At 42.6% G+C, this 27169-nt stretch overlaps 1 protein-coding gene across 5 annotated transcripts in view; it reads left to right on the forward strand.

Annotated features, from left to right (window-relative positions):
- Positions 1-26748, forward strand: part of FLI1 (Fli-1 proto-oncogene, ETS transcription factor) — a 121801-nt gene extending 95053 nt beyond the window's left edge. Inside the window, exons 7-10 of one of the 5 annotated variants that reach the window (XM_033097765.1) lie at positions 18993-19058; positions 20718-20777; positions 22719-22766; positions 24155-26746. In XM_033097765.1, the coding sequence (XP_032953656.1) occupies positions 18993-19058; positions 20718-20777; positions 22719-22766; positions 24155-24684 (704 nt within the window). In that variant the 3' untranslated portion in view covers positions 24685-26746. Of the gene's footprint in view, positions 1-18992; positions 19059-20717; positions 20778-22718; positions 22767-24154 lie in introns of all 5 variants that reach the window. The other 4 variants (XM_033097767.1, XM_033097769.1, XM_033097770.1 and 1 more) reach the window with 4 other exon arrangements.
- The last annotated feature ends 421 nt before the right edge of the window (positions 26749-27169 follow it).

The following is a 27169-nucleotide window of genomic DNA, read 5'->3' on the forward strand; positions in this document are numbered from 1 at the left end:
ATTATTTTTCTCTGTTTCTGCCATTTTCCCACTATCATCTCCATCTCCGTCTATTCTCTTTTTCCAAAAATGAGTTCATGTGCAACAGCTACTTGGCACCACCCACTAGTCCTACCTGCACAGAGAATGGCCAGAGAGCTTTTAAAAATACTGATGTCCTAGGGCCAATATTGCTTGACCTCACTCAGAGGAGGCACCTTGAGTAGGCAAGCAGAAAGTGGATTGGTGGTTCCCAGGCGCTGGGCGGAGGAGGAATGGGGAGTTATTATTTAATGGGGACAGAGTTTCAGTTTGCAAAGATGAAAAGTTCTGCTGGTGATGGTTGCACAATGTGAATGTACTTAATTCCACTGAAACATACACTGAAAAATGGTAAATTCTATGTCTGTTTCACCACAATAAAAATGCAAAAAACAAAACAAAACAAAACAAAAACATTTTAAAACACTGATGTTCAGATCCCAAACATGACAGTGAATTCAGAATCTCTCGGAGGGACTTGTGGGCACTGGAAATGTTTTTAAAGTTCTCCAGGTTACTCTGATAATCTGCAGCCAAAATTGAGAAGCCCTGCCATACAGTGCAGACACAAACTAAAAAGAGGAAAACAAGATCCATCTCAGAGCCACTCGAGGTTTTGTTGGAGACACAATAGGCACTTGATCTTGACCTTTCGTGGCCTGAAATAAACCTTGAAAAGGAAGAGCAGGACCTATTGGTATTCTAACGAAGATGGAGGTTGAGTGAAGGGACAACCTCCTGATCATTATTCGTCCTTTGTCATCATTGTCATTGATGGTGGTGTAATTGTCACTGATTTGACAACTTTACACTGGTGTTATCAGTTCACATCTCAGAAATTCCTTTCGTATATGTCCTCATTATGTGTATCTGGAAAGTAGATAGTGGTGACTTGCATTTACAGGGAGGACACTGGGGTTCTAGAAGTTAAGTGGCCTTTCCAAGTGCATACATGTCCTGGAGCCAGGACCACTGACTCTCCAAATGTTCTCTCTGCCTTCCACACTGGGATGCAAGTGCCGTCTGCTCTGGGCACAGATAAGAGCTCCACCTTGCTTTCATGGTAAACCCTTCCCTAGGGCCCTCCCCATTCCCTCAGCTGGACATCCAACTTGCAAGAATCAGCAGATCTCTCTTCCAGAGCTGCTTTGCATGCCTAAACCCTCATTTCCTCAGGTCCTCATGCTGGATCTGTTTAAATACCTCTGACTCTCCAAAAGTCAGAGGATATTGAGCTCCTTGTTTATTAACTCCTGGAACTCATAAATCCGCCATGGCCCGTGTAGCCCCGAGCTTCCAGCCCCAGCCTGGGAAGCCATTCAGGATCCGCTGCTGAATGCAAAACCGCTTCTCCACTGCAGGTAGATTGCCTGCCTGCAGAATGGCCATCTCCAGCAGTTGCCTTGGCTAATGGATAAAAGGTCTGTCTGCTTACATGTTAAGTATGGGAAAGAGAGCGGGCGGGAGAAATTCCTTTCTGCGTCCTTTATAGTGAAATGCCTCACAGGCACTGAAGATCGTGCTAACGAGAGCCCTGCTTCTGTCAAGGAGGTTTCCAGATGGCAGGGGCCTGTGCACGTAGCAACAACCCTTTGCAGCCCTTTACTGCTGGCCAAGCATTGGCAGGCCCATTATCTCATTTGCGCCTCACGCCATTACCATGAGATGGCAGGGCTGGTATTATTATTATCCCCTTCTGCAGATAAAGCAAACAAGATGACAGGGTTCATTTGAGGTTCTTGGAGCAGAGCAGAGCTCAAGTGTGGGTCTCTGGTGTTCTTTCCTCCCTCCACACTGCTGCTCACGTCATTATCTCAGCATACTCAATCCAAGGATCTGACAGCTTCTTAAACAGCCTTTAATTCATGCTCTGAATTCACCTGAGGCAGGTATTGAGCTCATAGTTCAGCATGATAGCCTATTGCATATAGTCCTCAGGCTCTGGACGCAAACATACTGTGTGACCTGGACAAGTCACTTGATCTTTTCTGCTTCGGTTCCTGTATAAAATAAGGATAATTTTAGTGCCCCTTCAGGGATAATACAGTACCCACAAATAACTTAGCATGGTGTCTGACACACCAATAAGTGCTCAGTACAAGTTAGCTCCATGAATTATAACAGTAATTACATTATTATCGTTGCAAAATAAATAGAATATGTTTGAAGATTTACAATATGATAACACAATGGTTGTGAGTGATACCGTGCCATACAATATGGCGTGGTGATATCATAGATAAAACAGCCAAGTTGCTTCAAATCTTATTAGGGAGAGACCCATATGGAACTATTAAGGAATAATATGAAACTGCAGATCATCAAATAGAAAAATGCATGCAAGAAGTTCTCTGAGATTAATGAAGAGATGAAAAATCCTTCAATGCTAAAGGTGAGCATGCACTCCAAACTCTTCACGTGACAAAAGAGACATGAGGCCAGAGAAAATGTGGATCCAGCCAAGGCCACATGGGGAGTGAACAGCAAATCTCTCAGTACCTGAGTCAGGAATGGACCTAAAGTCTGTGATTTGTGCCCTCCTCCACCCCATTCAGTCATCTCTTCATTTATTAAGAACCTACTGTGACACTAGGCTGAGCCCAGGAAATATGGTGCCCAACCTGCACCTACTCACACAGAGCTTATAGTCAGTGACACTGACAGATCAGTAAGTAATCAATATTGTATATTGGAGTCTGGGTGATGTATCACCAAATCTGGCCGTTTCATCCTGCCTTTACATCGTCTATGGGGTGTCCTTTCTGATTTAATTTTAGAGGCCAATGGGAGGCCTCTAGAAAAATGCAGCAAGGTAGTGCTAGAAATGGATAGTGAAAGAAAGGGACAATGGTAGACACCAAAGGCACCAGCCAGTGTGCCAGTGTGCCTGGGTCTGTTGTGTGTGGGGTGGGGTGGTGGTGCTGCAGCGCTGGGGGCTGTAAGTCTTCAGGTTGGGTTTGGGGGAAGGGACCCAGCTGAGTTCCTGGGAGTGTGTATGAGCATGACTTGGGGAGGCACCAAGACCTCAGTGTAACATGAGTGTGAAGAAGGGAGCCTTGGGTGGGACTCTCGGTGGCTTACACGAAGCTGAAAGACCAAGTACAGTTGGATGTCTCACTGTGAGACAGGAAGCTCAGCAAAGGAGCTGAGAGCCAGGGATTTTGCTTCAAAATAACCAGGGCTGAGGAGGGGAATGGGTGGGAGGCAAGCTAAAAATAAGATTGGCCATGAGTTCATGCTTGTTGAAGCAGGATGAAGGGCCCGTGGGGTCCAGTAGACTTTCTCTCTGCTTTTCTATATCTTTGAAATTTTCTATAATTTAAAAGATGCCCCAAGACGTTTTGTTTTGATGGGAGAAAATGTAGATGAGTGCAGAATATTTATTGCTATAACTATGCACCCTATGTGAAAGAGGGCCATGTGTGGGAGGGTGGGTTTGGGGCAGCCTCCTGACTGGTAGGCGGGTAAGGGAGTGTTCAGCGTGGGCGAGGGCTATGTGCTGTTGCCCTGGCTGGGGCGGCATGTGGGGGGTGGTCGGAACACGTGTGCCCGTAGGAAAAGGCCTGTAATACTGTGAGGTAATCTCCTGTTATTTTTAGGGAGTAAATAACATCTCTTATGCAGCAGGTTATGTGGCTCCACAGGCTCTGTCTATGTCAACTAACATGCACTTAAATTTGAGGGTATTGAGGCCTCACAGGAGGGCCTGTTAAGAACTTTGTCATTATATGTTTTTCCTTTATGATGAAATACCTCTAATCCAGTTTTAGCAAAAGTAGGGATGATTGCTGAATGTGTGTGTGCTGTTTCTGCAGTCCAAAGGCAAGATTTATGATTATAGAATAGACAGTAGCTTGCTCTCTTGTTGTTTTTTTTTTTTTTAATTGTTTTCCTTTGAAATTCCAGAGTTAATGTTTTGTCTGCTTTCAATCTGACCTGCTTTGGAGAGCTGTGTGTGTGTGTGTGTGTGTGTGTGTGTGTGTGTGTGTATGTGTGTTACCAGAGAGAGACTGCAAGAGAGACAGAGAGTGAGAGAAAGAGAGAGAGAGAGAGAGAGAGAGAGAGAGAGAGAGAGAGAGAGAGAGCTGGAAACAAAGAATCGTTGTCTCTAAGCTGTAGCAGGCAGGAAACCCCAACCCCCAGGGAATTCAGCCAGCCAGCCCTGTCCCGGAGTCAGACTCCAGCTCTCTGAATTCAATTTGACAGCTTGTCTGGGACACTTTCTAAGTAACCATTATCCTTCCTTTCTCTAAGTAAAAGAACTGTTATTTTTTTCCGTGGGTGTGCTGTGTGCGCTGTTATCGCACATGTGTGGGTTACAGTGACTAGGACACGCTTTCTCTAAATTATTGGAAACACTTAGCCTGTTTCCTAAGACAAGTGTAAACTTGTTCCAGGATAATGAGGCAAACGACTTTGGACCATTATTGTACCATGCCCTTGTTTGAGGCAGGTATAGAGGAATTTGGGGCACTTTTTTCCCTTCGTTGCAGTTGAGGCATGAATTCCCATGTTTGAAGGAGCTCTTCCATCCCAGGAATAATTCAAATTGTGTACATTTTATTCCTTTGAGGATTTTAAAAAATATATGCAAAGATATCTCCTAATGATCATTCCCCTCACTTTCTGTGTTTGATTGATTATTTTAAAGAAATATACCATCATGCATCTTGCTGCAAGACAGAATTCAGAGGGATACGCCTGTCAGCCCTGGGTCCCCCCCAACCTGGGGTTATGTGGGGCTGACAGGCACAACTAGGGTGACCACCTAGAACTCAGGGCAGGCACTCTTTGTCCTGTCTCTTCCAGTTACTCAGACCAGTTGACTTTGCAACCAGAGTGTGAGGGATTGTGAGGCAAAATCAACCTTTCTGGTGTGTGTATTTGAAGGCTGCCCAGATTGATCTATGCAGGATCCGTAGAGGCACAAGTCCCAGAATAGTCTAGATCACTTTCGGGTTCAGAGATGTGACATCTTTGCCCAATAGGACAGTTTTGCCCATTTAAAATCTGACCGAAAAATTTGTTCTTCAAATGTGGATTGATTCCTGGAGTTTGTTTTCAAAGAGACTATTGAATGTTTCCCCGTTTTCTCTTTGCCAGTCATACCCTTTCTCCCCTGTCTCATCCCCCCACCCCATCCATATCCTAGGAAGTCATACTCTTCCTTTAAGGCCCAGGTCAGATGACCTCTCCTCAATACGGTCTTATCCGCCTCTTTCCCTTGTGATTTTCTTGGACTTACTGTTTTCCCACTTTAGTATTCAACAGATTCTATCATAACAGTCTTTTGTCTTGCAACACCTGAAGTATATTGGAGGTAGGAATTTAGACAAGGTCATCGGATTGATGGATGAAAACTATAGGTAAAATGCCTTGGACTACTCCCCAAGAGTTTTCTAACTCTTTGTGATATTTCTAAATATGGGAATAATATTTTGGTTTCGTCTACTGCAGATATGGGCATGGTAGTTGCCTTCCTCTCTACCTTGCCTTAAATCTCTCCTTCATTTGACCCCAAGGTGATTCCTCCAAAGCTGTGATCAGCCCCACCCATGAACCGAGGGAAGAGCTGGCCAAGAGCAGATTTCAATCACAAGATGGTATCCACTTCATCCGTTTGGCACCCCCCTTCCTTTTAAAAATAAGTTTAAACTCCCATTGGAGACCTTTCAGATCTGGGTCCTCTTGCTATGCGTGCCAATACAAAAAGAGACCAAGGCCAGAACGAGGCCAAGGGAAGGTGATATTGCAGGGTAAATTTAACTTCTGCTCACTTTAACCTTCCTTTCCTTACCTGTCTTCTCACTGTCCCCCATAACAATAACTGCTAACATTTATTAAATGCTTACTGTGTGCCAAGAACTTTTCTATTCACTGCACACTTATACTTCATAACAACCTTATTTATTTGGTACTATTATTATTTCCATTTCACATATGAGAAAATTAGAGCACAGATAGGTTAAGCCCAAATCACAAAGCTAATATGAAGCAGAACAGACTCCATTACTGCCACCCCCCTCTTCACCCCAGCAGTGACAAGGCTCCACAATTGCCTCTTCCTGTTCCTTCCACCACATTATGGAAAGGTCCATTTCTTCCAGAAAGCTGATCTCACCTAGTTGTTAGGATGATAGGATTAATAGATTTCTGCTATGGTCCAAAAAAAAACCAAGAATCTGACAATGTACTCAGTTCTTGCATTTCAGGAAGCATTTTAGGTGATTGCACAGAGGTTCTTTTCACTACTATGCTGTATAATTTACATAATGTTATTCATCCTTTTGTGTTTAATGTTACATTTAAAGGAATTTTTAAAAGATTTAGAAAAGCTGATATATTGAGTAACACTCTATCAATAAGAATTGCAATAAACTTAATTTAAAAAACGGGGCAGGGGTGGATATTAGTCCAATAAACCTAGCTGTGAAATCTCCCTGAAATTATAACAGGTAAGCAGTCCCTTGCCTCTGTAAGCTTCACTGACCCATGGTTCTCAAGGAGAAAGAAAGGTGTCAGAATCACCTTGGGACCATTTTAAAGATACACGCCAGGATGCTCCAGCCACCCCACTCCACTCCCCCTTCAATTCCTACGTGCCCTTGGTAGGTGAAGGAGCCAAGGAGGAACTTGGAGCTGAGCATCTTTGTTCTCAGAATAGCTCCTTCCATTGCTTCTAAAATCTTCTCGCCCCAACACACCCCCACGATTGAGAGCCAATGTTCCATTTGAATAATTAATGGAGAAGAGATATGCCTTCGTTACTCTGCATTGGCACCCTTTCTGCCACCAGTGTTGGCCTTTTCTTGTCCCTGTGCCAGGAGGCACCCAGGCCCCTGGTCCTATTATGGCTGCTTAGAAGTTCCTACGTTGGCCTTCCTGCCTTCCCGCCTTCCCTGGGCCTGTCTTTTGTCTTTGTTTATTAAAGCTGCTATTAGATGCTTCCTGGAGAAATCAGGAACCTTATAGGCACCAACTTGTTCTACAGCAATAATGGTGACAATGAATGCAACGAGCCCTGCTGCATTTTAATAAGGGAAAATGGTTTTAAGGAAACTTCAGATGGGAAGGGGGAAAGGTGCAAGGCTGTGGGAAAGGTATTTGGAAGCAACTTGACCTCTAGAGGACCTTTCCAATCTGAAGCAGCCAGACAACTGCTCCCCCCACCACTGCCAGGGAGGGGCCTCCCATGACGGTGAGTGCTCGGTGAGGTAGAGCTCCAACACAGTTACATGATTACTCCAGTGTCTCGGTGGCATTTCACACTTACTAAGTGGGCCGTTCGGTTCCTGCATTTCCAATTCATCTCCAGAATCTTGACTATTACTATTTTAGGTCTCCCATGGCTACCAAGTTTCACTTTGACTCAGACATTTCATCCTATTCCAGATAGCAAAGCTTAGACTCAAAATGAAGTTGGTCTTAGTTGACGTAACTCCATTTCCATCACCATGTCTTGGTTTGTCAAATTAGAAGTGACCCTGTGGGCTGTTTTGAGGTGTGGGGTCCCAAAGTACTTTGGAAAGAAAAGGCTAGATCCACAAGTGATCCAGGGAGCCCACTGATGACCATCTCAACGCAGAGTATTCCAAATACATTTGTTTTGCTAAACAAACTGATTTAGAAATTCTACAAGGAGGTTGTTTGGGGGCAGTAGTAGCTGGAAAGTGTTTAAAAGAAGCTTGTTTAGTCTCATGCTCATAAAGCACATTCTATCTATCTGTCTATCTGTCTTTCTATTTGGAGACAGAGGTGTAGGGGTTTGGGGCATTTTCTAGTGAAAAGTCAAGGCATAGATAGTATCACTTGCTATTTTAATATAAAAACTTTTCCCAAGTTCTTTTTATAGATGCAACAACTTACTCTCTTCGGAGTAGCCCTTATCTAACATAATAAAGAACTTATTTCTTTTGGGAAAAGATAAATTCTTTGAAGAAGAAATACTATGACTAAAAACACTAACCAGGACCTGTGTGGGCTTTTCCCCTCTAGTCTCAGGGATCTGTAAACTGAGGGTCAGTGAAGAGTTTAACGTGCCTCTTTGATGAAGTTCAATTTGTTGTATCAGGCATATGCTAAAGAGAAAGTGGTAATTAAGTGGGATTATTACTTTATCAAAATCCAACCCATACTTCAAAGCCCAATTCATATTCCACCCTCTTTGAGATATTTTTTCTTTATTCCCAAAGATTACAGTCTCTTCTCAGAACCTTACCACAGTCACAAGCTATCTGTGGACTAATTACCTAATTACTACAAGATTACCTGATAGTCTTTAATTGTAAGTTATTTTCATGTTTCTTTTTTCCAGACCTGTAGATATTCAGTAAGTGCCACTGACAGTCAATGGATTCATTGGGGAAGGAAAGTCTAGTCTTTGATAATTAAATAAATATTTACCCAATCCTTTTGCTCCACTAAAAAAGAACCCTGGAAATTACCTTTGGTTGACACCAGGAAGATTAACTTCTCATCTCCAATGAATTAAACTCTGGAAAAGAATAGCAGCTATAATTCTATAAGATACTTTGCAGTATATGAAGCATTTTCACATGAATGATCTCATTTATTCTCAACAGAACCCTGTGAGGATTAAATAGGTCATTTGCTTTTCCAAACGCTTAAATTTTAGAGGAATTATATTCCCCCAAGTATCTCCTTTTTACAGATAGGTTAACTGAGACTCAAGAGACATTAAGTCACTTGCCTAAGTTCACGCTACTCATAGCAGGCAGAGGTAAAGCAAGGATTTCTAAACCCCAATCCAGTATTCTTTCTATTGCAATGACCTGTTTTCCTGTTTGCAATGGATGAAATAGAAATTATGGAATTCCTTCTCATGAAAATCTTTAAGAGCCTTTAATAACACCAGAAACACCCTTATGCTTGATAAGAGTTAGGTACCACTCTTCCAAAGAGATGAAAATTGTTCTTGGTATTATTTTGAAAAATCTCTGAGCTTAAAAAGCCTTTGGCCTGCCTATAAAATAATTATCAGTCCTGCCCAATATCCTAGAGGAGTTTAGAGAAAGGAAGTTTTTATGCTATGAGTCATACTTTCAATTTCTATTAAAATTCTTATACGGCCACATATGATTTCTCTCAGGCTTCGGGCCTCCAGGCCTGTGCTAATTTGCATGTCTGGTTTAGATAATGTCTGAGGTACCTTCCAGTCTGAAAAGAAGCCTCTGATTCTATTATAAAAGTGAGACCATGTCCCACCTACCAAAAATTAATGGTTCTTTTTCTTTAACGACTGTGCTCTTCTTCTGTGGACGCAGGACTCAGGATTAGAAGCATTTCATATTCACTGACCCGGCCACAAAGATGACCTGTTCCTTCAGGATGAACTCACCTGTCCACTTTCCCCACGCTGACCCCAGAGAATTGTCCTTTCCTGGAAACCACTTCAGACGCATATCAAAAGGCAAATTGTAGGAAGCGTTGGCATTTTAAGTTTCTTGATTTAAATGGCAATTCTAAGTCAGTGTGAGTCTAAGACAACACATTTGGCAATTACCCTGATTCTAACTATGACAAAAATTGGTGAACTCTTTAACAGATGAGGCTCAGCTCACCTTTTACATTCTCTCACCCAAACATCGGAAAGATACTGTCGAGTTTTTTTTAGCTGATTTTGCTGTCTTTCAACATAAAGTAATTCTCACTAGATAAAGCACTAAATAAAAAAAGAATAGACTTTCCAGAAAGGAATTGAGATCAGTGTAGGGCGATCCAGTCACTTTTCATAAGAAAATTATAGTGCTATGGAGAGCTCTACTTTCATAACATTGGACAGATCAAGTCTTTGCTCAAATTATTTATTTTCAGGGAGGCCCTCCCCAACCCGGTGTTTTCTTTTTCTCCATAGCATTCATCGCCTTCTAATATACAATGTAGTTTACTATTTGTTTGAATGTCAGTTCCACTGAGCAAGGATGTTTATTTACCCATCATTGTACAGTAGTCCCCCTTATCCATGGGTGATACGTTCCAAGACTCCCAGTGGATGCCTGAAACTCCAAATAGTACCAAACCCTATATATACTATGTTTTCTTTCCCTAGATATACATACCTATGAGAAAGTTTAATTTATAAATTAGGTATAGTAAGAGATTAACAACAATAACTAATAATAAAATTTAGAACAATTATAACAATGTACTATAAGAAAAATTATGTGAATGTTCTCTCCCTTGCCCTTTCTCTCTGTCTCTCTCTCTCTGTTTCTCTCTCTCTCTCTGTCTCTCTCTCTCTCTTTCCCCCTCTCCCAAAATATTTTATTGTAACCATCCCTTACTTGCAGTAAATGGCTTAGTATCTCTCCAGAGGATCCCTTGCTGAATCTTCGTATAGGCTCAATGCTTTCTGGGGCAACACACTGACATCAATCAGAACACTTTTTCTGTTCCTGTCTTCCACCCACAAATTTAATGCCTTTTCTATCTTAACTAAGCACTTATCATATGGCTATAAATTTTATAGTTTGAGGTACAACAGCACATCCAGCAGGAATTTCTTTTTCCTTCTTCACAATTTCATGATAGAAGATTCCTTCTTACTGTAGATCTTAGCAACCTCAGCATACAATTTTGTCCTTTTCATATTAAGTTGAGAGCTTTCATCTTTTCACTTAAAGGAAGCACTTTACTTAAATGAAGGCTTCTCGTTGGCATATTCGAATTGCCAGCATCACTATTCCTGCGCGTTGGGGCCGTTATTAAGTAAAATAAGGGTGACTTGAACACAAGTGCTTCCATAACCAGGACAGTCAACATAATATCCCAGGGGGCACTTCATGACTAAGGGGCAGGAGAGGATACAGCGCGGGGATGCTGGACAAAGGGATGATTCACATCCTGGGCAGGAAAGAACTGGAAGGTGTGAGATTTCATCACGCTACTCAGAACGGCACGCAATTTAAAACTTACGAATTGTTTATTTTCCATTTAATATTTTTGAACTGCAGTTGACCACAGGTAACTGATACTACAAAAAGTGAAACCATGGATGGTGGGGGCTACTGTATTTGTAGCCCATGGAACAGTGTTTGGCACAATAATAAGTATTCAATAAAATTTTGTTAAGTGAATGAATCTTCGGGTGGGCGAGGGAAACAAAAGTGATTAAGACACAATCCCTCTCCTCCAAAAGATTATCACCAAGCAAAGGAGATAAGTGCACAAAGAATTACATTAGAAGACTGAACAGGACAAGGGCAATAAACATGACTCTCACAAGTAACCCTGACCTACAGAACCATGGAAGAAAAAGATGCAAAAACTGAACTGTGGAGCAGACACAAGACTACATCCCCTATTGCCAGAGAAAGTAACCTCACTGTGAAATGTCAACGTAAGAGGTTCAGATCAGGGCTCTCAGCAGAGTGGAGGAGGTTGAACACCTCTCATTTATCCTCAAGCCCTATTACCTAAGTGAACTGTTAGGTTTTCTTTTTCTACCTGGCAGATTTGACCAAAGAAGTATGCAATTGAGTTGTGTCTACATGGCCGAATGTGGAGGGGAGTTTTGGCAAACATCCAATTAATCTAGTCAGTATGAATTGCTTTTCCACATAAGGTTGGCTCAGAAATCCCACTTTGAGGCTTTATCAAAATAAAGAGGTCATTTAGACTTCTGTGTCACTTAGACACGGAGCCCATAGGAGAAAAAAAATAAAAGAGAGGTCCAGGCTCAGCAGGAAGCTTTGCGTGACTGTGGCAGGGCTGTGCCTGGCGCATGTGCCACTTGCCTCTCCAAACTTTTCATATTTAAAAACCATCCATTTTTTTCTAGCATTTTTCTCATATGTCTTTTTTCCCTTTGCACATATAATATCTTAAACAGTACCTCCATTATACTCCACGCAGCAGGGCCGGTTCTGAGCTGAGGCACTGTTTGGATTCCAGGACAAGATCCTTGAGCAAAGGAAATCTGATCCAGGATGTTTTTTTTCTATGAGTTCCAAGTTTGAAGAAAGTCTTCCCCAGATATTTCCCTCCTCCTGAGGTCTCAATGGAAGCCAGGATCCTCTGTTGCTTTTTGGAAAATAAGATGCCACCGAGGCGAAGGCTGGGCTGCCCCTACAGAATGGGTTGAAATGAGGTGAGGACCCAGCTCTGAGCTGCGGGGCCAGCTGGGCCGGCACGTGGGGGAGCTGACAGTTGGGGGAGCGAGAAGGATGCTAGATAATACCTAAGCCTGATAGACCAGCAGGCAGCCCTTAGCCCCCACCCCTCACTGTCTTTCAAGACGGTTCCTCAAGCTGGGGTCCGGGATAATCCATTTCTTTCAAAAGAGAGCCACCCTGTATTCCAATTTGGGAATCACTGATCTAGGAGCACAGGAATGGAATTATCCTTTCTCCTATGGGGCTTCTCTGTCTTTCCAAGTATTTCTTTGATGAGCTTTTTAAGCTCAATTCAGCAAGATAAACCTTTTAGAGGTACCAGCAAGATTGTATAGACTACATGTATCTTGTGTATATTCTTAAATTGCCATTTATGAAATGCTTGTTTAATCCTCATAGCAACCCTATAAAGCATTTGTTTCAAAAACCATTTTAGAGAAGCAGAACTTGAGGTTTAACAGGTAGAGTAACCTTTTGACCAAGGTTACTCAGTGAAGTTAATGGCAGAGCTGGGATCTGACTCCAGGGCGACCTGATTCTAAACACCATGTCGTAACCACTGAGGTAACCCTGAGGCCCACTGGAGAGAAGGACCCCTTCACAAGGGCGTCCTACACCTTGTATACCTGTTCGCTGCTTATGTGCTAGTTGCCCTTGCACTGCTTTTGAAGTGGGAGGCCAGGCCGGCAGGTCAGACATCTGGTGTCTAACGGGTTATAGTGGAGACAGCAGCAGAGAAGAAGCTGGTCCTAAGGTGTGGGTTGGGAGGTTTCTGAGAAGGAGGGCAGGCTTTCACAGGTGGGGCCCAACGTCAAAGGTAGCATGGAGATGAGCCCAGAGGAAAGCAGCCTGAGTTGGGTTGGTGGCCATTAGGCTCCTCTTCAATGACTGGGCTGTTAGAAAGCAGGACCTCTGAGGGAGAAGGGGTTTAGGGGTGATCACGGAGCCCAATCCCCTACCAACAACAAGGATGGCGCCCCACATGCAATCCTCCCTGTGAGATTCTGGTTCATGTGTCTTCCTCCTGCTGAGCTTCGCTCTTTCTTAGGAAGTTCAGGACTATGGGTCTCAGGGTCCCCTTTATTAGAACTTTTCTCCTTTGTTGTCCTTACTCTTTCAAGAAAAGAGGTTCAGACCTTCCTAAGAGAAGTTTCTGCTCTGAGCATGGCACGCAATTGCCCATTCGTCAGCTGAAAGGTCTGCATTCAGAAGCTGGGCTTTCCAAGGATAAACAGGGTTAGGTGCTGCCAACCTTCTCAGCAGCAACCAGAAATTTGATGAGAAGTTTCAGGGAAAATTCATCTTTTTCCATCAAGTAATTGAGAACACGGCCTTATGTCGTCAGGAATGAAGAGAAAGGCTCTTGTGTGCTGGTGTCACTGCATCATTGGCCTCTGGGTGAGGTCATGACGAAGTGGAGAGCTGCATGTTGCCTGGGACACTGGGCCTTCAGACAGCAAACTGTAGGCATCAGAGCAGAAAGCAACGTCTTGCCTGAGACGCTTGGCCAGATTTCCAAGACCCGTTTAAAGGCTTCACACAGAAACTGACTGACTTAACACTGGGATGTCTATGAGAAGGTCATATCCAGAAAAAGCTTTCCCCCTTCCAGCAGGGACCTTTCAAAAAAAAAATCTCCATGCTCATATTTCTCTACCCCGGGAGGCTCTCCTGGAATCTAAGAGGCCATTTAGTGTCACATCAGCCACACCGAGCATCACATAATGAAGATACTGTTCAGGCCATTATGTACGTGATGCAGAACCCTCCACAATGCCTGGCAGTGCCCCGATTCTCCACAACAAGGCTCTGGTCTCTGTTTGCTTTGGCCAAAGCTGATCTCGGGACTGCCCGAAACCACAAACTCCAAGCAAAGCCCTCTTGGTGACTCCTCTGGAAAAGAATCACAATAAGATTTGTCATCTTGGTGCTTTATAAAGCTAGGAGGGGGTGGCAACCTTCACTGAAGCAAAAAGTGAGTTTGTCAGAATCAGGGGATACTTTTCTGCGGATAAAACCACCTGCCACCACACGAAAGTTCTGGGACTGTCAACTCATCGGCCGGTCCCTAACATTCACATTTTTGCACACTGTGCCCTTGGCTGCTACCTTCAGCTTGTTTTTACAGAAGTCAGTTCTCAGAAAGCAGACAACACACATCATAGCTGCGTGGTGGGGTGGGGTTGGGGGGCTCAGGTTTCTTCATGGACCAGCACACCCACTGGAGAACTCTCCGTGTGCTGACCAGCAGCCAGGGTCAGAGAGCTCTGACAGAGCCAGGGGCCAGGCCAGGGAGGGATGGAGTTTGTGCGGAAATGTGAGTAGCTGGATTCACCTTCAGGTCCAGACTTTTTCATTTTGGTTATAGACATATTTCTGTTTGTGTGTCTGAGACTAGAGCTGACGAGTGGTTCTGACTATCTAAACCACTGCTAAGTTTTCACTTGCGTGACTATTAGGAGTAAAACAAACCCTCATTTCAACAATGACATTAAAATGTATATAAAGTAAAATGTAGGCCACTTCAATAAGTGGCATCTGGTCATTGACAGCCCTGTGGGGACAAGCTTTTAGCCTTGTAACGGGTGGATTGTTGTCTCTTATGCTCAGAGGGCACACAGGGTTAATAGAGTGTGTACTTCTCATCACCCAGACGTAAGTCACCTGGAGACTAATTAGTGGGGAGAAGTCAGGGTACAGGGCTCTGATTCATTTCAACTAGCGAAATAGTGAACAATAAGAGGAAGTGTGTATATTTAGCAAGAAGGAGAAAATACTGGCCCAGTCGATTCATTCATTCAACAAATATTTATTGTGTGCTTCCTCTGGGATGGACACTGCTTTAGGTACTTGGTTATATCAGAGAACAGAAGAAAGACCCCTTCCCTTGTGGACCTGATATTTAGGTGGGAGATGCAGACAATAAACAACAACCATGAATTAATTATTGATTAAATTAGGTGATCAGTAGAAAAATAAGAAGTAGAGCAGAGTCAGGGAGTAGAGGGGAGGGGAGGTGGAAGTAAATGTGTGTTTGGTATGGGGTGGCGAACATGTTTTTTGGTCCAAACATTCTTTAGGCATATAATAATGATGCCAATAGAAATATTAATTGCCAACAATTTTCCGCAGCAGGCACGATGCTAGGCACTGTGCCAGGTGTGTACTTGGATATCTCACTTAGTCCACAAGAACCCAGCTGCCTGGGTTCTTCAAACCTCCAAGGCAGAATGCCAGACCTTGGTTCTTGGCCTTGGCCTTCTCCATCTTTATGCTTTGTCTTTGCAGTAGGACTTACTCCAGAAATATTGGTTCCCGTTTAAATCTTACATGTAGTGGATGTCCCTACAAACTCCAATGGCCACAGAGTGCATTTGTTAAACTCTTCAGTAACAGACTCGGGCTATCTTTTGTGGTTTCAGGTGCCAGTGGCAGGACTTTCCATGCAAATAGGTGGGGATGAAAAAGCAATGGGAGGGAGACTTGTGGTCTTTGTTGCTCAGATTCCACATGCTGCTCCCAGACCATTGGCTAAGGACACCAGCCTCTGGCACGGCCCACTGCTGTGGATTGCTCTGTTAGCTTTGCAGTGAGGACACAGGTTCAGGCTGCTTGCTGATGGCCTCTCTGTTCTGGTTGCTTCCTTTTTTTACCTACTAGAAGACTTCCGGGTTGCTTGGTACCTCAGTCATCCTCTCAGCCAGACTCAGCCCCACTTCCCCACTAGGCCTGTAGGAGAATCATGTCTTATAGCTCTGCAGCCCTCCCCAGCTCCTGAGGCATTGCCACCAAGATGTGGCTGCCGAACACTTCCTGATAAGGCATCAGCTTCAAACCATGACTGGGCACTCAGAGTTACAGAAAATGCCAGCCATCACCCACTTTCTGTTGGTTACAGCTAATTCATCCATGCATTCTGTAACTTTTCCATGTCTGCTCTGTCCCTGGACCTAGAGTAAAAGAATAATAAACAAGAAAAGTTGATAAAAAGTCAATGGTAATGATAGCCATAGCCATATTTGGCCTAAAAAAGTGGTTCTGAATGCATATAGCATAGCTTCCATACAGGATGGAAACCTTCACTAAATGAATGATTGAGTAGAAAAATTGATTAGAAAACTTTGAGACAGAGATTTTTAACAGTGCAGGAAGTCAAAGGGCAAGTCAGGGCTTCAGATAACACACACCAATTCCTGGAACTTGGTGATTTGTTTTTCATTTTTACGTGAGTTTATCACTTTCTATTCCACTTTCTGTTCTGTTCCTGCTAGATTCACCTCCTTCCCCCAGGCACTCCCACCTATCCTTCACACCACCACAGCTTCGTTCTCCCCCACACCCTGTTTTCATGGCATCGCTGCATGCCCAAAATGGCTCTGGGCTTCCATCACCTGTAACCCAAGGTCATTAAGCTTTTCTAGCTGCCATCAAAATGGCCTTGAACATGCCATCAGCCCTGTCTTCTAGCCCTCTCTTCCCACCCATCCCTCTACTTCAGTCGTGCAGTTCTTCCCCTGGTTATCCTGCAGACAGCACTTTCACATCCCACCACCCACTTCTTCCTTTTGCCTCTCTGTATTGCTCACTTTCTTCTCTCCAAGAAGGTCTCACTCAGGTCACATGGCTCCAATTACACTCACCTCTCCCTCCGTAACCTCCAGCAGCCTTAATGTCTCCACCACTCCTTAGGTCCATGACCTAATTCCTCACAATCTTAGTTATCTTCTCATATTTAAATGCAAGGACAGGGAACATGTTTTATATTACTTCGTATCCATTCTGGGGCCAAGCACACAATACATTGCAAAAGTCACTCTGAAATAAATTATTGGAGAACAAACCAGCATCTCCTCACCACAGAAAAATCTTTGAGGAACTTCACCTTTCCTTTGCTTATCCCTGCATTGCACATACTCTACAGCCCCCTGGAAGACAGTCCAGAAAAATGCCTAGGAGAGCCTTCAGCCTCATTCCAAGCTTGTGAACAACTTGGGTTTTTGTTTTTTGTTTTATTTTGTTTTTAAGCAAGCAGAGGAATATACTTGCAGGAGGAATTGTGAAAAAATAAAGTCTAATAAGAACAGACATCTTAAATAAGTTGAGCTCTGTCTCTCTTTTGTCCCCTTCCCTGCTCTTCTTCCCCATCCCCATCCCCCTCACTTTCTGTTTTGCTTTTCATGCCAGTTGCTAAAGACTGTAATTTAAAAACTGCACTGGCTTTTCCAGAGCCAGGAGGAATGTACATCCGCACGTGGATTTTTCCACAAGAAAATTGTCCCTGTCTTTTGGTTCTTCTTAGCCAGAAACAATGAGAACAGGCAATCAGATGAGCCCATCCATCTTTGCAGATCTTACTCTAATTTGTTTGAGAGGCTCAGAAGGGGTGGAGGGGATGGTTTGTGTTTCACCCTGTCAGGCTGTTGTTTGATGAGGTTTGTGCTCCATTTGTTCAGATGGTTTTCATGGTTTCTTTGTTGTTCATGGAAAGACTTTGAAAGTCATAATTCTGTATCCTTAAGCTCTTCTGCTATTCCTGCTCAATGTCTCAACGGGACTTACATGACCAGAAAGGAAAAGAGGAAGTTTCCAGCCAGTTAGTGAAGCCATTTCTGAACATGGTTATGGAGGCATGTGGTTTTTTTCAAGAAAAAGGTTGGGATCACAAATGTTCGGGTTCAATGGAGTCGTTTCCATAACGATTTGTAAGTGAGGCTCTAGTGATTTCTAGGCAGGAGGTATCTCTCCATCCCCTCATTTCTTGTTCCCCGCCCCCTTTCCAGCCACACCTCTGGCCTTTTTCCTTTCTCTGTGGTCATCAGGCCCAGCCCTCTCCACTCTCCAAAGAAAAGCATGAGAGGCCTAGGAGATCCTGGAATGTGCTCACACCTCTGAGATATCACCCACAACATCAGTGTGCTGAAGGAAGGGGCTGGAGTCGGCCTCCTGAAACACCCCGGGCCTGGGCTTTCAGACATTCTTCCTGGCGTCTTGAATCTGGACACTGCCCATCTCTTCAGAGCTGCAATAGACATTTATTTTTCTTTCTAAACTTTTATTAGTTTATATTTTTAGAAAGCTTTATAAGATGCCTCACATCAGTTGTCTCATTTGATCATTACCTGTCTTAGTCTGTTGGGTCTGCTATAACAAAGTACCATAGATCGAGTGACTTATACATAACAGAAATTTATTTCCCATATGTCTGGAGGCTGGAAGTCTGAGATCAGAGTCGGATTCTTGTGAGGGCTTTCTTCTGGATTGCAGACTGCTGACTTCCTGTTGTATCCTCACATGGCAGAAATAGGCAAGCCAGCTCTGTGGCCTCTTCTGAAAAGGCCACGAATCCCATTCCTCAGGGCTCCACCCTCATGACCCAACTACCTCCCAAAGACCCCACCTCCTGATACCATCACATTGGAGATCAGATGTCATCATATGAATTTGGGGGGAACACAAACATTTAGTTCATAACATTATAAGGCAGATAAATCATGCAAATTTTTATTTCCATGTTAAAGAAAGTTGAGGTTCAAGGGATGTCTTATGGTTCATGCAAGGTCTCACAACAAATAATGCTAGGGGCACAATTTCCATCAATCCTCTGACGTCAAATTCAGGGTTCTTCTGGTTACTTCTGCTCCCAGTCAGAGAGTTCATGTTCCTTTTACTCACCCCACACTTACCCCAGGGGAAGAACACCCTTCTGGAATACAGTGATGCTTGAAAGTTATTGCTGAATTAAATTTCATTTCTCCTGATTACTGAAAGGTCATCTTCATGCAAACTTTCTGAAAAGCAGGAGATGCTGATGTACGACAATTTGTTGTTTTTCATTAGACCCTTCTTACGACTCAGTCAGGAGAGGAGGATGGGGCAATAACATGAATTCTGGCCTCAACAAAAGTAAGTAAATGTCACTCTGTCTTTGGGAGGAAAACATTTTTCCAAGGACAGCATGGAAAACAGGGTTATGAGATATAGGAGGATAGGAGCGAGCATTTGTTTTCCTGCTTTTCGAATGAACATCAAACTTAACCGCCAATTTAGGGCCTGTCAGCGATACTTGCTCCTTGAAAGAGGGTGTTTTCATTTAGACGTTTGAGTTTTGCTTCATTGCCTTTGGTTTTAGAAGCCTTGAAGTCAGAAGATTTCTCAGGACAAGGTTCTGTGTGAATGAAAGGCCGCTGGATTTGCATTCTATCATTTCAGTGATGAAAATTACCCTCTATGACTTTGCTCCTAGAACTGTGGAGGCTTAGCCACACCTAGGTCCCTGTTCCTATTTCATGAAAGGCTGAGATGGAGGATAACCTGATGAGGAGATGGAAGGGGTCTGAAACATGAATTTGTGTTAAGTCTGACCCAAAATGTCCCATTAGGGGAGGAGGGAAAGAGAATGACTCAAACTCCCCTGAACCAAAATATGTCAATCTTGCTATCTCTAGGAAGTAAAATATCATGCACACGATTGGATGGTGAAGGGAATTCTTTCAAGAAAGAGATTAGGATTACAAATGTATGCCCCAGCAATAACTGAGATCCCTTAATAATACGTATTAACTATTTGTTTACTATGTGCCCAGCACCCAACATTCTGGGGTTCACAAAGATGAGTCAGGCACAGAGCATCAGGGCAGAGGGGTCCTGCACACAAATCATTCTTCATCTGGGTCGTACTGAGGAGGGCCCTATGATCCTGGGGCCATTTGGGTTAGCTCTAGAAGGAGAGGCAGGATTTGGACCTCTGGAGATGGGGAGGCCAGACCCTCCTAGGAGTGAGGTCCAGGGAAAGACATCAAGGTTGACATGTCTGACAGTCAGTGAGGACTCTGGGTTCCTGGAGTTTAGGATGTGTGAAAGGAGGGAAGTCTGGCAAAGTAAGGAAGGGGGCGTGAAGGACATTAGTTAGATAGACTTTAATTCTTTAGTCAATGAAGAGTCACTAAGGTTTTTGAAATAGTGGAGTGAAATGGTTTAGGGAGATTAAACTGGCTACATAGCATATGTTGGGTCAGTGGAAAGAGAGAGAGGAGTGGTGAAGATACAGTCAAACTAATCCTTAGATTGTGCAAGAAGCGGTGCAGGTCTAAAATAGAGAAGCGATGACGGGAATGGAAAGGGTGTATGGAAGGGATACCATGGAGGGGAGCTCACAAAACATGAAAACATGGAAAGCAGGTGACCTTTGCTCAAATGTCACCTTCTCATCAAGGACCTCATTAATTTCCTATTTAAAAAGTGAAATCCACAGCCCCAGTACCGTTAGCCATGCTATACTGTGTGTTTATTATTGTTTATCATTGTCTGCCCCATTAACATCTAAGTTTTACCAGGAACTGCTGGTTCACTGCTGAATCTCGAGCATCAAGAGCAGTGCCAGCACATAGTGGATTCTCGATAAATATTTATAACATAAAATGAATAAATTAGTGAGTGGAGAGTGCGTGAATGAATGAATGAGACAGCACATTTGTCCTCCTTCTGGAGTGCGTTTGACAAGATGTTTTTCTTCCCTCATGGAGACTGGCCCCACTTACTATATTTCTTTTCCTCTTATCACAGGTCCCCCCCTTGCAGGAGCACAAACAATGAGTAAGAATACTGAACAACGGCCTCAACCAGGTACCTGTCCCTGATGTGTAACCCCTCCTTTGCTTCTGATGCAGCCATTGATTCCATGTGGTTAGCTGGGGAGGATTTAAACAATATGCTTCATTTGTCATCACTTTTTTCCTCCACCGAGGGTCTATATTTGACTCTTGGTAATAGATCTGTGAATCAAGTTACAGGCACTGGAATGAGGTAGAGACTTGTTGACTATCAGAGGTGAAAGGAATATTAAAGATAAAATGTTCCAATACCTCATTTTGTGAAATAAAGAAACTGAGGCCCAGAGAGGTGAAGTGATGATTTGCTAAAAGCCACACAGCTAATTTATGAAAGCTGTAGCCCCAGCCTCCCAACTTGTTCTCCAAGCCTTATTTTCAAAAACACCCTCATCCTGTGATGGATCTACTTAACAGTTTAGGCAGGGGTGCTTTTTACAACCATGAAATGGGAGATTCTTAGTATTAGAAAGGAACTTAGAGACATCTAAGTCTGTAACATCCTTCGGTAAAGTCTCACTCTTATCATTACCTCACCTCTGCTCAAATATTGAGAGCAACAGGAGTTCACTACCCAGCTGGGCTCAATTCCACTCTCTGAGCCCAAGTCCCCTTCCCCGTAACTTCCATTCAAGCTTCCTAGTTTGCCTTCTGGAGAAATCTTTCTTCTGTTCTATATGAAGAGCCTTCACATATCTGAAGATGGCTCCTGTGCCCACTCCCAAGGCCAGCTGTGGCTTCTTTATATGACACAGCTGAGATTAAGTTCTGAACAAGCCATCCGCTTTGGGATGGGCAAACACTGTTTTCCATCTCCGCTGAAGACACAGCACTAGAGAATTGACTTACAATTCATCAGGAAAGTTACAAAAGAACTTGCTGACTATGAAACACAAGCCAGACAGAGAGGATTTGACATACAGGATTTAAAGACTCCCCAACAACAACAAACTCGACATGACCTGCCAAAAAAAATTTTAGTTGTCACACTGTGTTTATGAAAAAGAGTAGACTGACTGTCCTTAAGGACTCTTCATGTTAATTTATGATTCGAAGTAGAAACCTAAAAATCATGTTGATTTTTAAAAACTGAAATTGTAACTGTAAAAATAGTAAAATTACACCAAACATTTGACAACATGGCCAAGTTGTGATCCAACTCTCTACCTTGATATCCTTACCTGAAAAAAAAAGACAAACCTCGCTTAAAACCAATATTGCAAAGACTTTTTAATGGCTAAATAATCACATAAATTTTAAGTAATCCAAGATAGCAATAACAGTAACTTTTTAGTTAAAATACAAATCCTGGTTAGTGCTGAGATTTCCAAGCTTAAAATCACAGAATGTTGTACTAAGAGGGAACTGAGCCCAACCCACTCATTTTGCAGAGGAGAAAACTGATACCCAGAGATTGTCCAATGAGTTATTTAGTTTATGACATACCTGGGGTAGAACCCAGGCCACTTGATTTCCAGGCGTATATTTTTTTTATGCTACATCAGGAAAACAGAGACATGCAAAGTTGTTGGTAATAGGTAGAACTATTAAAGACCATTTAAAGCTATTAATGACCTTAAAGAAGGTCATTAGACCTTCTTTAAGCCCATTTAATAAGCCATGTTCAGTTTATTCGTTACGATTAAATATTAGCTCCTTTCCAAATGGTTTTATTACTCTGTGTTAGGTAATGACAGCATTATCTATACATTTTAGACACCAAATATGAAAGAAATGATGCTGTTACTATTCCATATTCTTTCTGTAAATACTGGGATGAACTATAATTGTGATCAAGATCTTTTGAGGTCTGCAAATAAAGGCAGTCAAGTTTTGAAATTGGGCTTTCCTATGATATTGGAATAAAAGTATAAATCCTTGGGGTATTCTTATTGTTAATGCTGTTGTTTTCATATTTTTAATAACAGCAAAGCAAATTTCCTTTTTGTTCCCTTAGATCCATATCAGATCCTGGGGCCAACCAGCAGTCGCCTAGCTAACCCCGGTGAGTTGACTTTCACCTGCAAGTTTTTCTTTCCAGAATGTTCTCTAGTTCAGACACCTGACTGGGGAGTAACATGTGCTCCTTTCCTTGAAAAGTTCAACATCTGTTTCTTTAGTATACAAATGAGAGTTCAGGTCTTGTTTTTCGGTATCAATAATGTCCTTTAGCTGAGGATGCCTCTGTGTCTATGAGTTTTTGTTTCTCATTTGTTTGTCTTGTTCTTTTGTTGTTTTTGGTTTATATACCACATGTCAGTGAAATCATATGGTTCTCTGCTTTTTCTGTCTGACTTACTTCGCTTAGCATTATAATCTCAAGATCCATCCATGTTGTCACAACTGAGAATGCTTTTGGAAAACAAACATTAGCCCTGAAGTTTAGATGAGTCTTAAATGGCACAGGTAGAAGTTTCAGTAGGGAAAGATGGGGGCGGGGAGCAGAAACAATTCCAGTGTGCCCTCATTTAACGTCCTCATGCAAGGCACAAGTGAATAAGTATTCCAAAGGCGTTTTATTCTTGACTGTAGAAAGTGTTACAGAGCTATCTTGCCTTACGAAAGAGGTGCGTCCCTGAAAAGTTGCAGATAAAATAAATTTGAATGTGTATTTTAAGGGTTTATTATCAAAAATAACTCCCAAGTAAGCTCTAAACCAAGAGCACCGGGCATGTGAGCTAATAGGCCCTGTGCAGTAACGAGGCCAGCAACTTCCCCACCCCGGGGAACTAATGACACTCCCATGCCAGTGCCTCCAGGCCCATTCTTTAGTGCCTGTCCATTCCTGCCCAGAGGAAACAGAAGCCACCCCACTCCCTCTCCTGATACTTTTCTGTCCTCCCAGGTTCTTCTCTGTAGAAGTTAGAGCTGAGAGCCAAACGCTAAGGCTCTGCTAAGGAGCATTCTAGGTCCCTTGTAGCCTAAAGCCAGAGTCACACCTTCTGCCTGTTATTCTGATAGCAGTCTTCTGGCCCCAACTCTTTGACACTGACAGGGAATACCTTGGAGGACTTCATCACTACACAGAGATTGACAGTGATTGAGGCCTTTATAGAAGAAGAGATTCAAAAATCTTGCCAAAAGGGTTGGGTGTGGCTTGCCCCAAATCACACATCTAGTTCTGGATAATCCAGCTCCTCATTACCCACAGTGCATTTTATCAGGCCTTCGGGCAAATTATCCTAAGATCTAACCATGCTTATGATGCCAATTTCATTGGCAAACAGAAAAGCAAGTCAACAATGAAAAGAAGGGGCTCCCCAGTGGATTCTGAATGTAAAAGGAAATAAAGGGTTTCTTATAAAAGAGAGGATCCTCGCATTTCGGGAATTGGATTCTGACTTCCCCAGGCTGAAATACTCTGTTTTCTCCTGTTCATCTCACCACCTGCAGGAAGCGGGCAGATCCAGTTGTGGCAATTCCTCCTCGAACTACTCTCCGATAGTGCCAACGCCAGCTGTATCACCTGGGAGGGGACCAATGGGGAGTTCAAAATGACGGACCCCGATGAGGTGGCAAGGCGCTGGGGGGAAAGGAAAAGCAAGCCCAACATGAATTATGACAAGCTGAGCCGGGCCCTCCGATACTACTATGATAAAAACATTATGACCAAAGTGCATGGCAAAAGGTATGCCTACAAATTTGACTTCCATGGCATTGCCCAGGCTCTGCAGCCACATCCAACTGAGTCGTCCATGTACAAGTACCCTTCTGATATCTCCTACATGCCTTCCTACCACGCCCATCAACAGAAGGTGAACTTTGTCCCTCCCCACCCATCCTCCATGCCTGTCACTTCCTCCAGCTTCTTTGGAGCAGCCTCACAATACTGGACCTCCCCCACGGGTGGAATCTACCCCAACCCCAATGTCCCCCGCCATCCTAACACCCACGTGCCCTCACACTTAGGCAGCTACTACTAGAAGCTTAATCATCGGTGATGATATAGGTGAAGCCCCATCCCTCACACTTCTGGATTACTTTGGACTCTAAAGGATATATGTGGCCTTGAAGAGAAAACAAAACTGGATATTCTTTCTTGCTGGATAGAACCTTTGTATTTGTTCTTTAAAAACAATCTTTTTTTCCTTTTTTTTTTTTTTTTTTTATGTTGGTAACTTTTCCTTCCTCTACCTTGAACAAAGAGATGGATAATTCTGTGGGCCAGTAGGCCAATTTGGATTCTCAATCTCCTATCATTTTATGAGTTGAATATTTAGATGACTGGAATGGTTATATCTTGGCTCTACAAAAGAAACTGTAAATTTTCTTTATATTTTTATAGCCAAAGCAGTTTCTTATCAACACACGGGTCATATCATGGACCTTGTAAGGTTCGGTATGATAAAGAATCATGGACTTAACCAGTTATGCTCTGGTTTGAGACTTAGTGAAAATAGAGGCAAGAAGCTTATAATCTTGTTTTAGGAGGACCTAATTCAGTGGATGGCAACTGGAACATTGGTTGTAAGGCCAGTGAAGTTTTCACCCAACTGGAATTTAAAAGAAAGGACATCTGTGTATATTTAAAAGAAGCCATGGGCATTGCAAAATTCTTCTCAGTGGGCAATAAGGACTAGGCTGACCATTCTCTTTAGACATAGTCAAAATATGAACTAAGAAATGTTAATGCAAATGCAGACATTCCTGAAATACAGAGAATTAAATAACTATTTTTTTTTTTTTTTAAATAATGACAGTGGGTCCCAGAACTTAGAAAAGTCTTAGGGATTTCTAAAAACAAACAGATCCGCAAGCGCTGTGCGCTTGTCAGACCATCAGTCCAGGGTCACCCAATCAGAAGGCAATTTACTGTATAAATTATGCAGAGTTATTTTCCTATATCTCACAGTATTAAAAATAAATAATTAAAAAATTAAAAAGAATAAATAAACGAGTTGACCTCGGTCACAAATACAATTTTACTATCAAATCAGTCTTTGTTATTTTTTTAAATGTAATTTGTACATCTTTTGTCAATCTGTACATTTGGGCTGTTTGTACGTTTTTATAGCTGGTTTTTAAAAAGCATAATGTGACTATTGCTGAAAAGAAAACAGGACATTTAAGTCACTGACTTACTAGAAAGAGAAGCACTGGTGCAGTTATTTAACATGTGCACAAGCAAGCAAAGGCAATCCATTTAAATCTTTATGCTTTGGAAATGTTTGTAAATAACCGTACTACAATCATGGCAACTTGGAAAAGAAATAGCAATTGCCTTCCCTTGTGGATACAAGGGATTTTCCTGCCCTATATATGCAATATATTTTTTAGATATTAAAATATATATAATTTTGCAGGTAATCGTTGATTTTTTTAAAACTATATTAAGTGTTAAGCTGACAACTGTCAATGAAGACAATGTTGTAAAATAATTTGCCTAAATAAATTGTGCCTTCATCTCTCAGAACTGAGGACACTGTTTTCTTATTTATTCCCCCCCCCCTTAGTTCGAAGGGTCTTCCCAGGGGAAGTTTTCTATTTACCTCTCCCACCATAAGAATTCAAATGTACATACTGCATTACAATAGAAAGTACAAAATCAATGTGGTTTTGATTGTTGTTTGTATTAGTCAGGGTTCTCCAGAGAAACAGAACCAGTAGGAAATTAAATAGAGATAGAAATAGAATATATTGATGATGAGGAATTGAGTTATGTGATTATGGAGGCTGAGAAGTCCCACAGTCTGCTTTCTGCCAGCTGGAGACCCGGGATTAGTTCCAGTCCACATCTAAAGGCCTGAGGACCAGGAGAATTGATGGTATAAATCCCTGTCCAAGGGCAGCAGCAGATCTATGTCCTAGCTCAATCAGGCAGGCAGAAAGCAAAGGGGTGAATTCCTCCTTCTTCTGCCATTTTGTTCTATTCAGACCCTCAGTGGATTGGTTTATACATTGGGAAAGGCAATCTATGTCACTAAATCCATCAATTCAAATGCTAACTCATCCAGAGACACTCACACATACATACCTCAAAATAATGTTTAATCTGGGCACCCGCGGCCCAGTCAAGTTGATACTTAAAGCTAACCTTCACATTGTTGATGATGTTTGCAGTCTGTTTTTTGTTGTTGTTGTTGTTGTTTTTAATGTTATTTAAATCTTCCTCTAGCATAAAAGGGTTTTGTAAGATGACAGCCAAGGCCAAGGATAACCTGTGTCCTAGAACCAGGACAAAGCAAACAGGTCCATCCAGGATGGACCTTGTCGATTAGACTTGGCTCTGTTGCATGCACCAAGCTCCTCAAAAGTAAATGGCCATCTTCCTAATACTGCAACAGAGAATAAGATGGCTCAGCTTCCGCTGGCCTCATGCCAGGATTTTATGGTCCATGCAGATTTTTAAGGTCTTTTTTTCTTTCCAAGGAAGAAACTTGCTTCCAATTGCTTCACTGTTAAGTAACT

This window comes from Rhinolophus ferrumequinum, chromosome 25 (genome assembly GCF_004115265.2).
Source record: "Rhinolophus ferrumequinum isolate MPI-CBG mRhiFer1 chromosome 25, mRhiFer1_v1.p, whole genome shotgun sequence".
NCBI lineage: Eukaryota > Metazoa > Chordata > Mammalia > Chiroptera > Rhinolophidae > Rhinolophus > Rhinolophus ferrumequinum.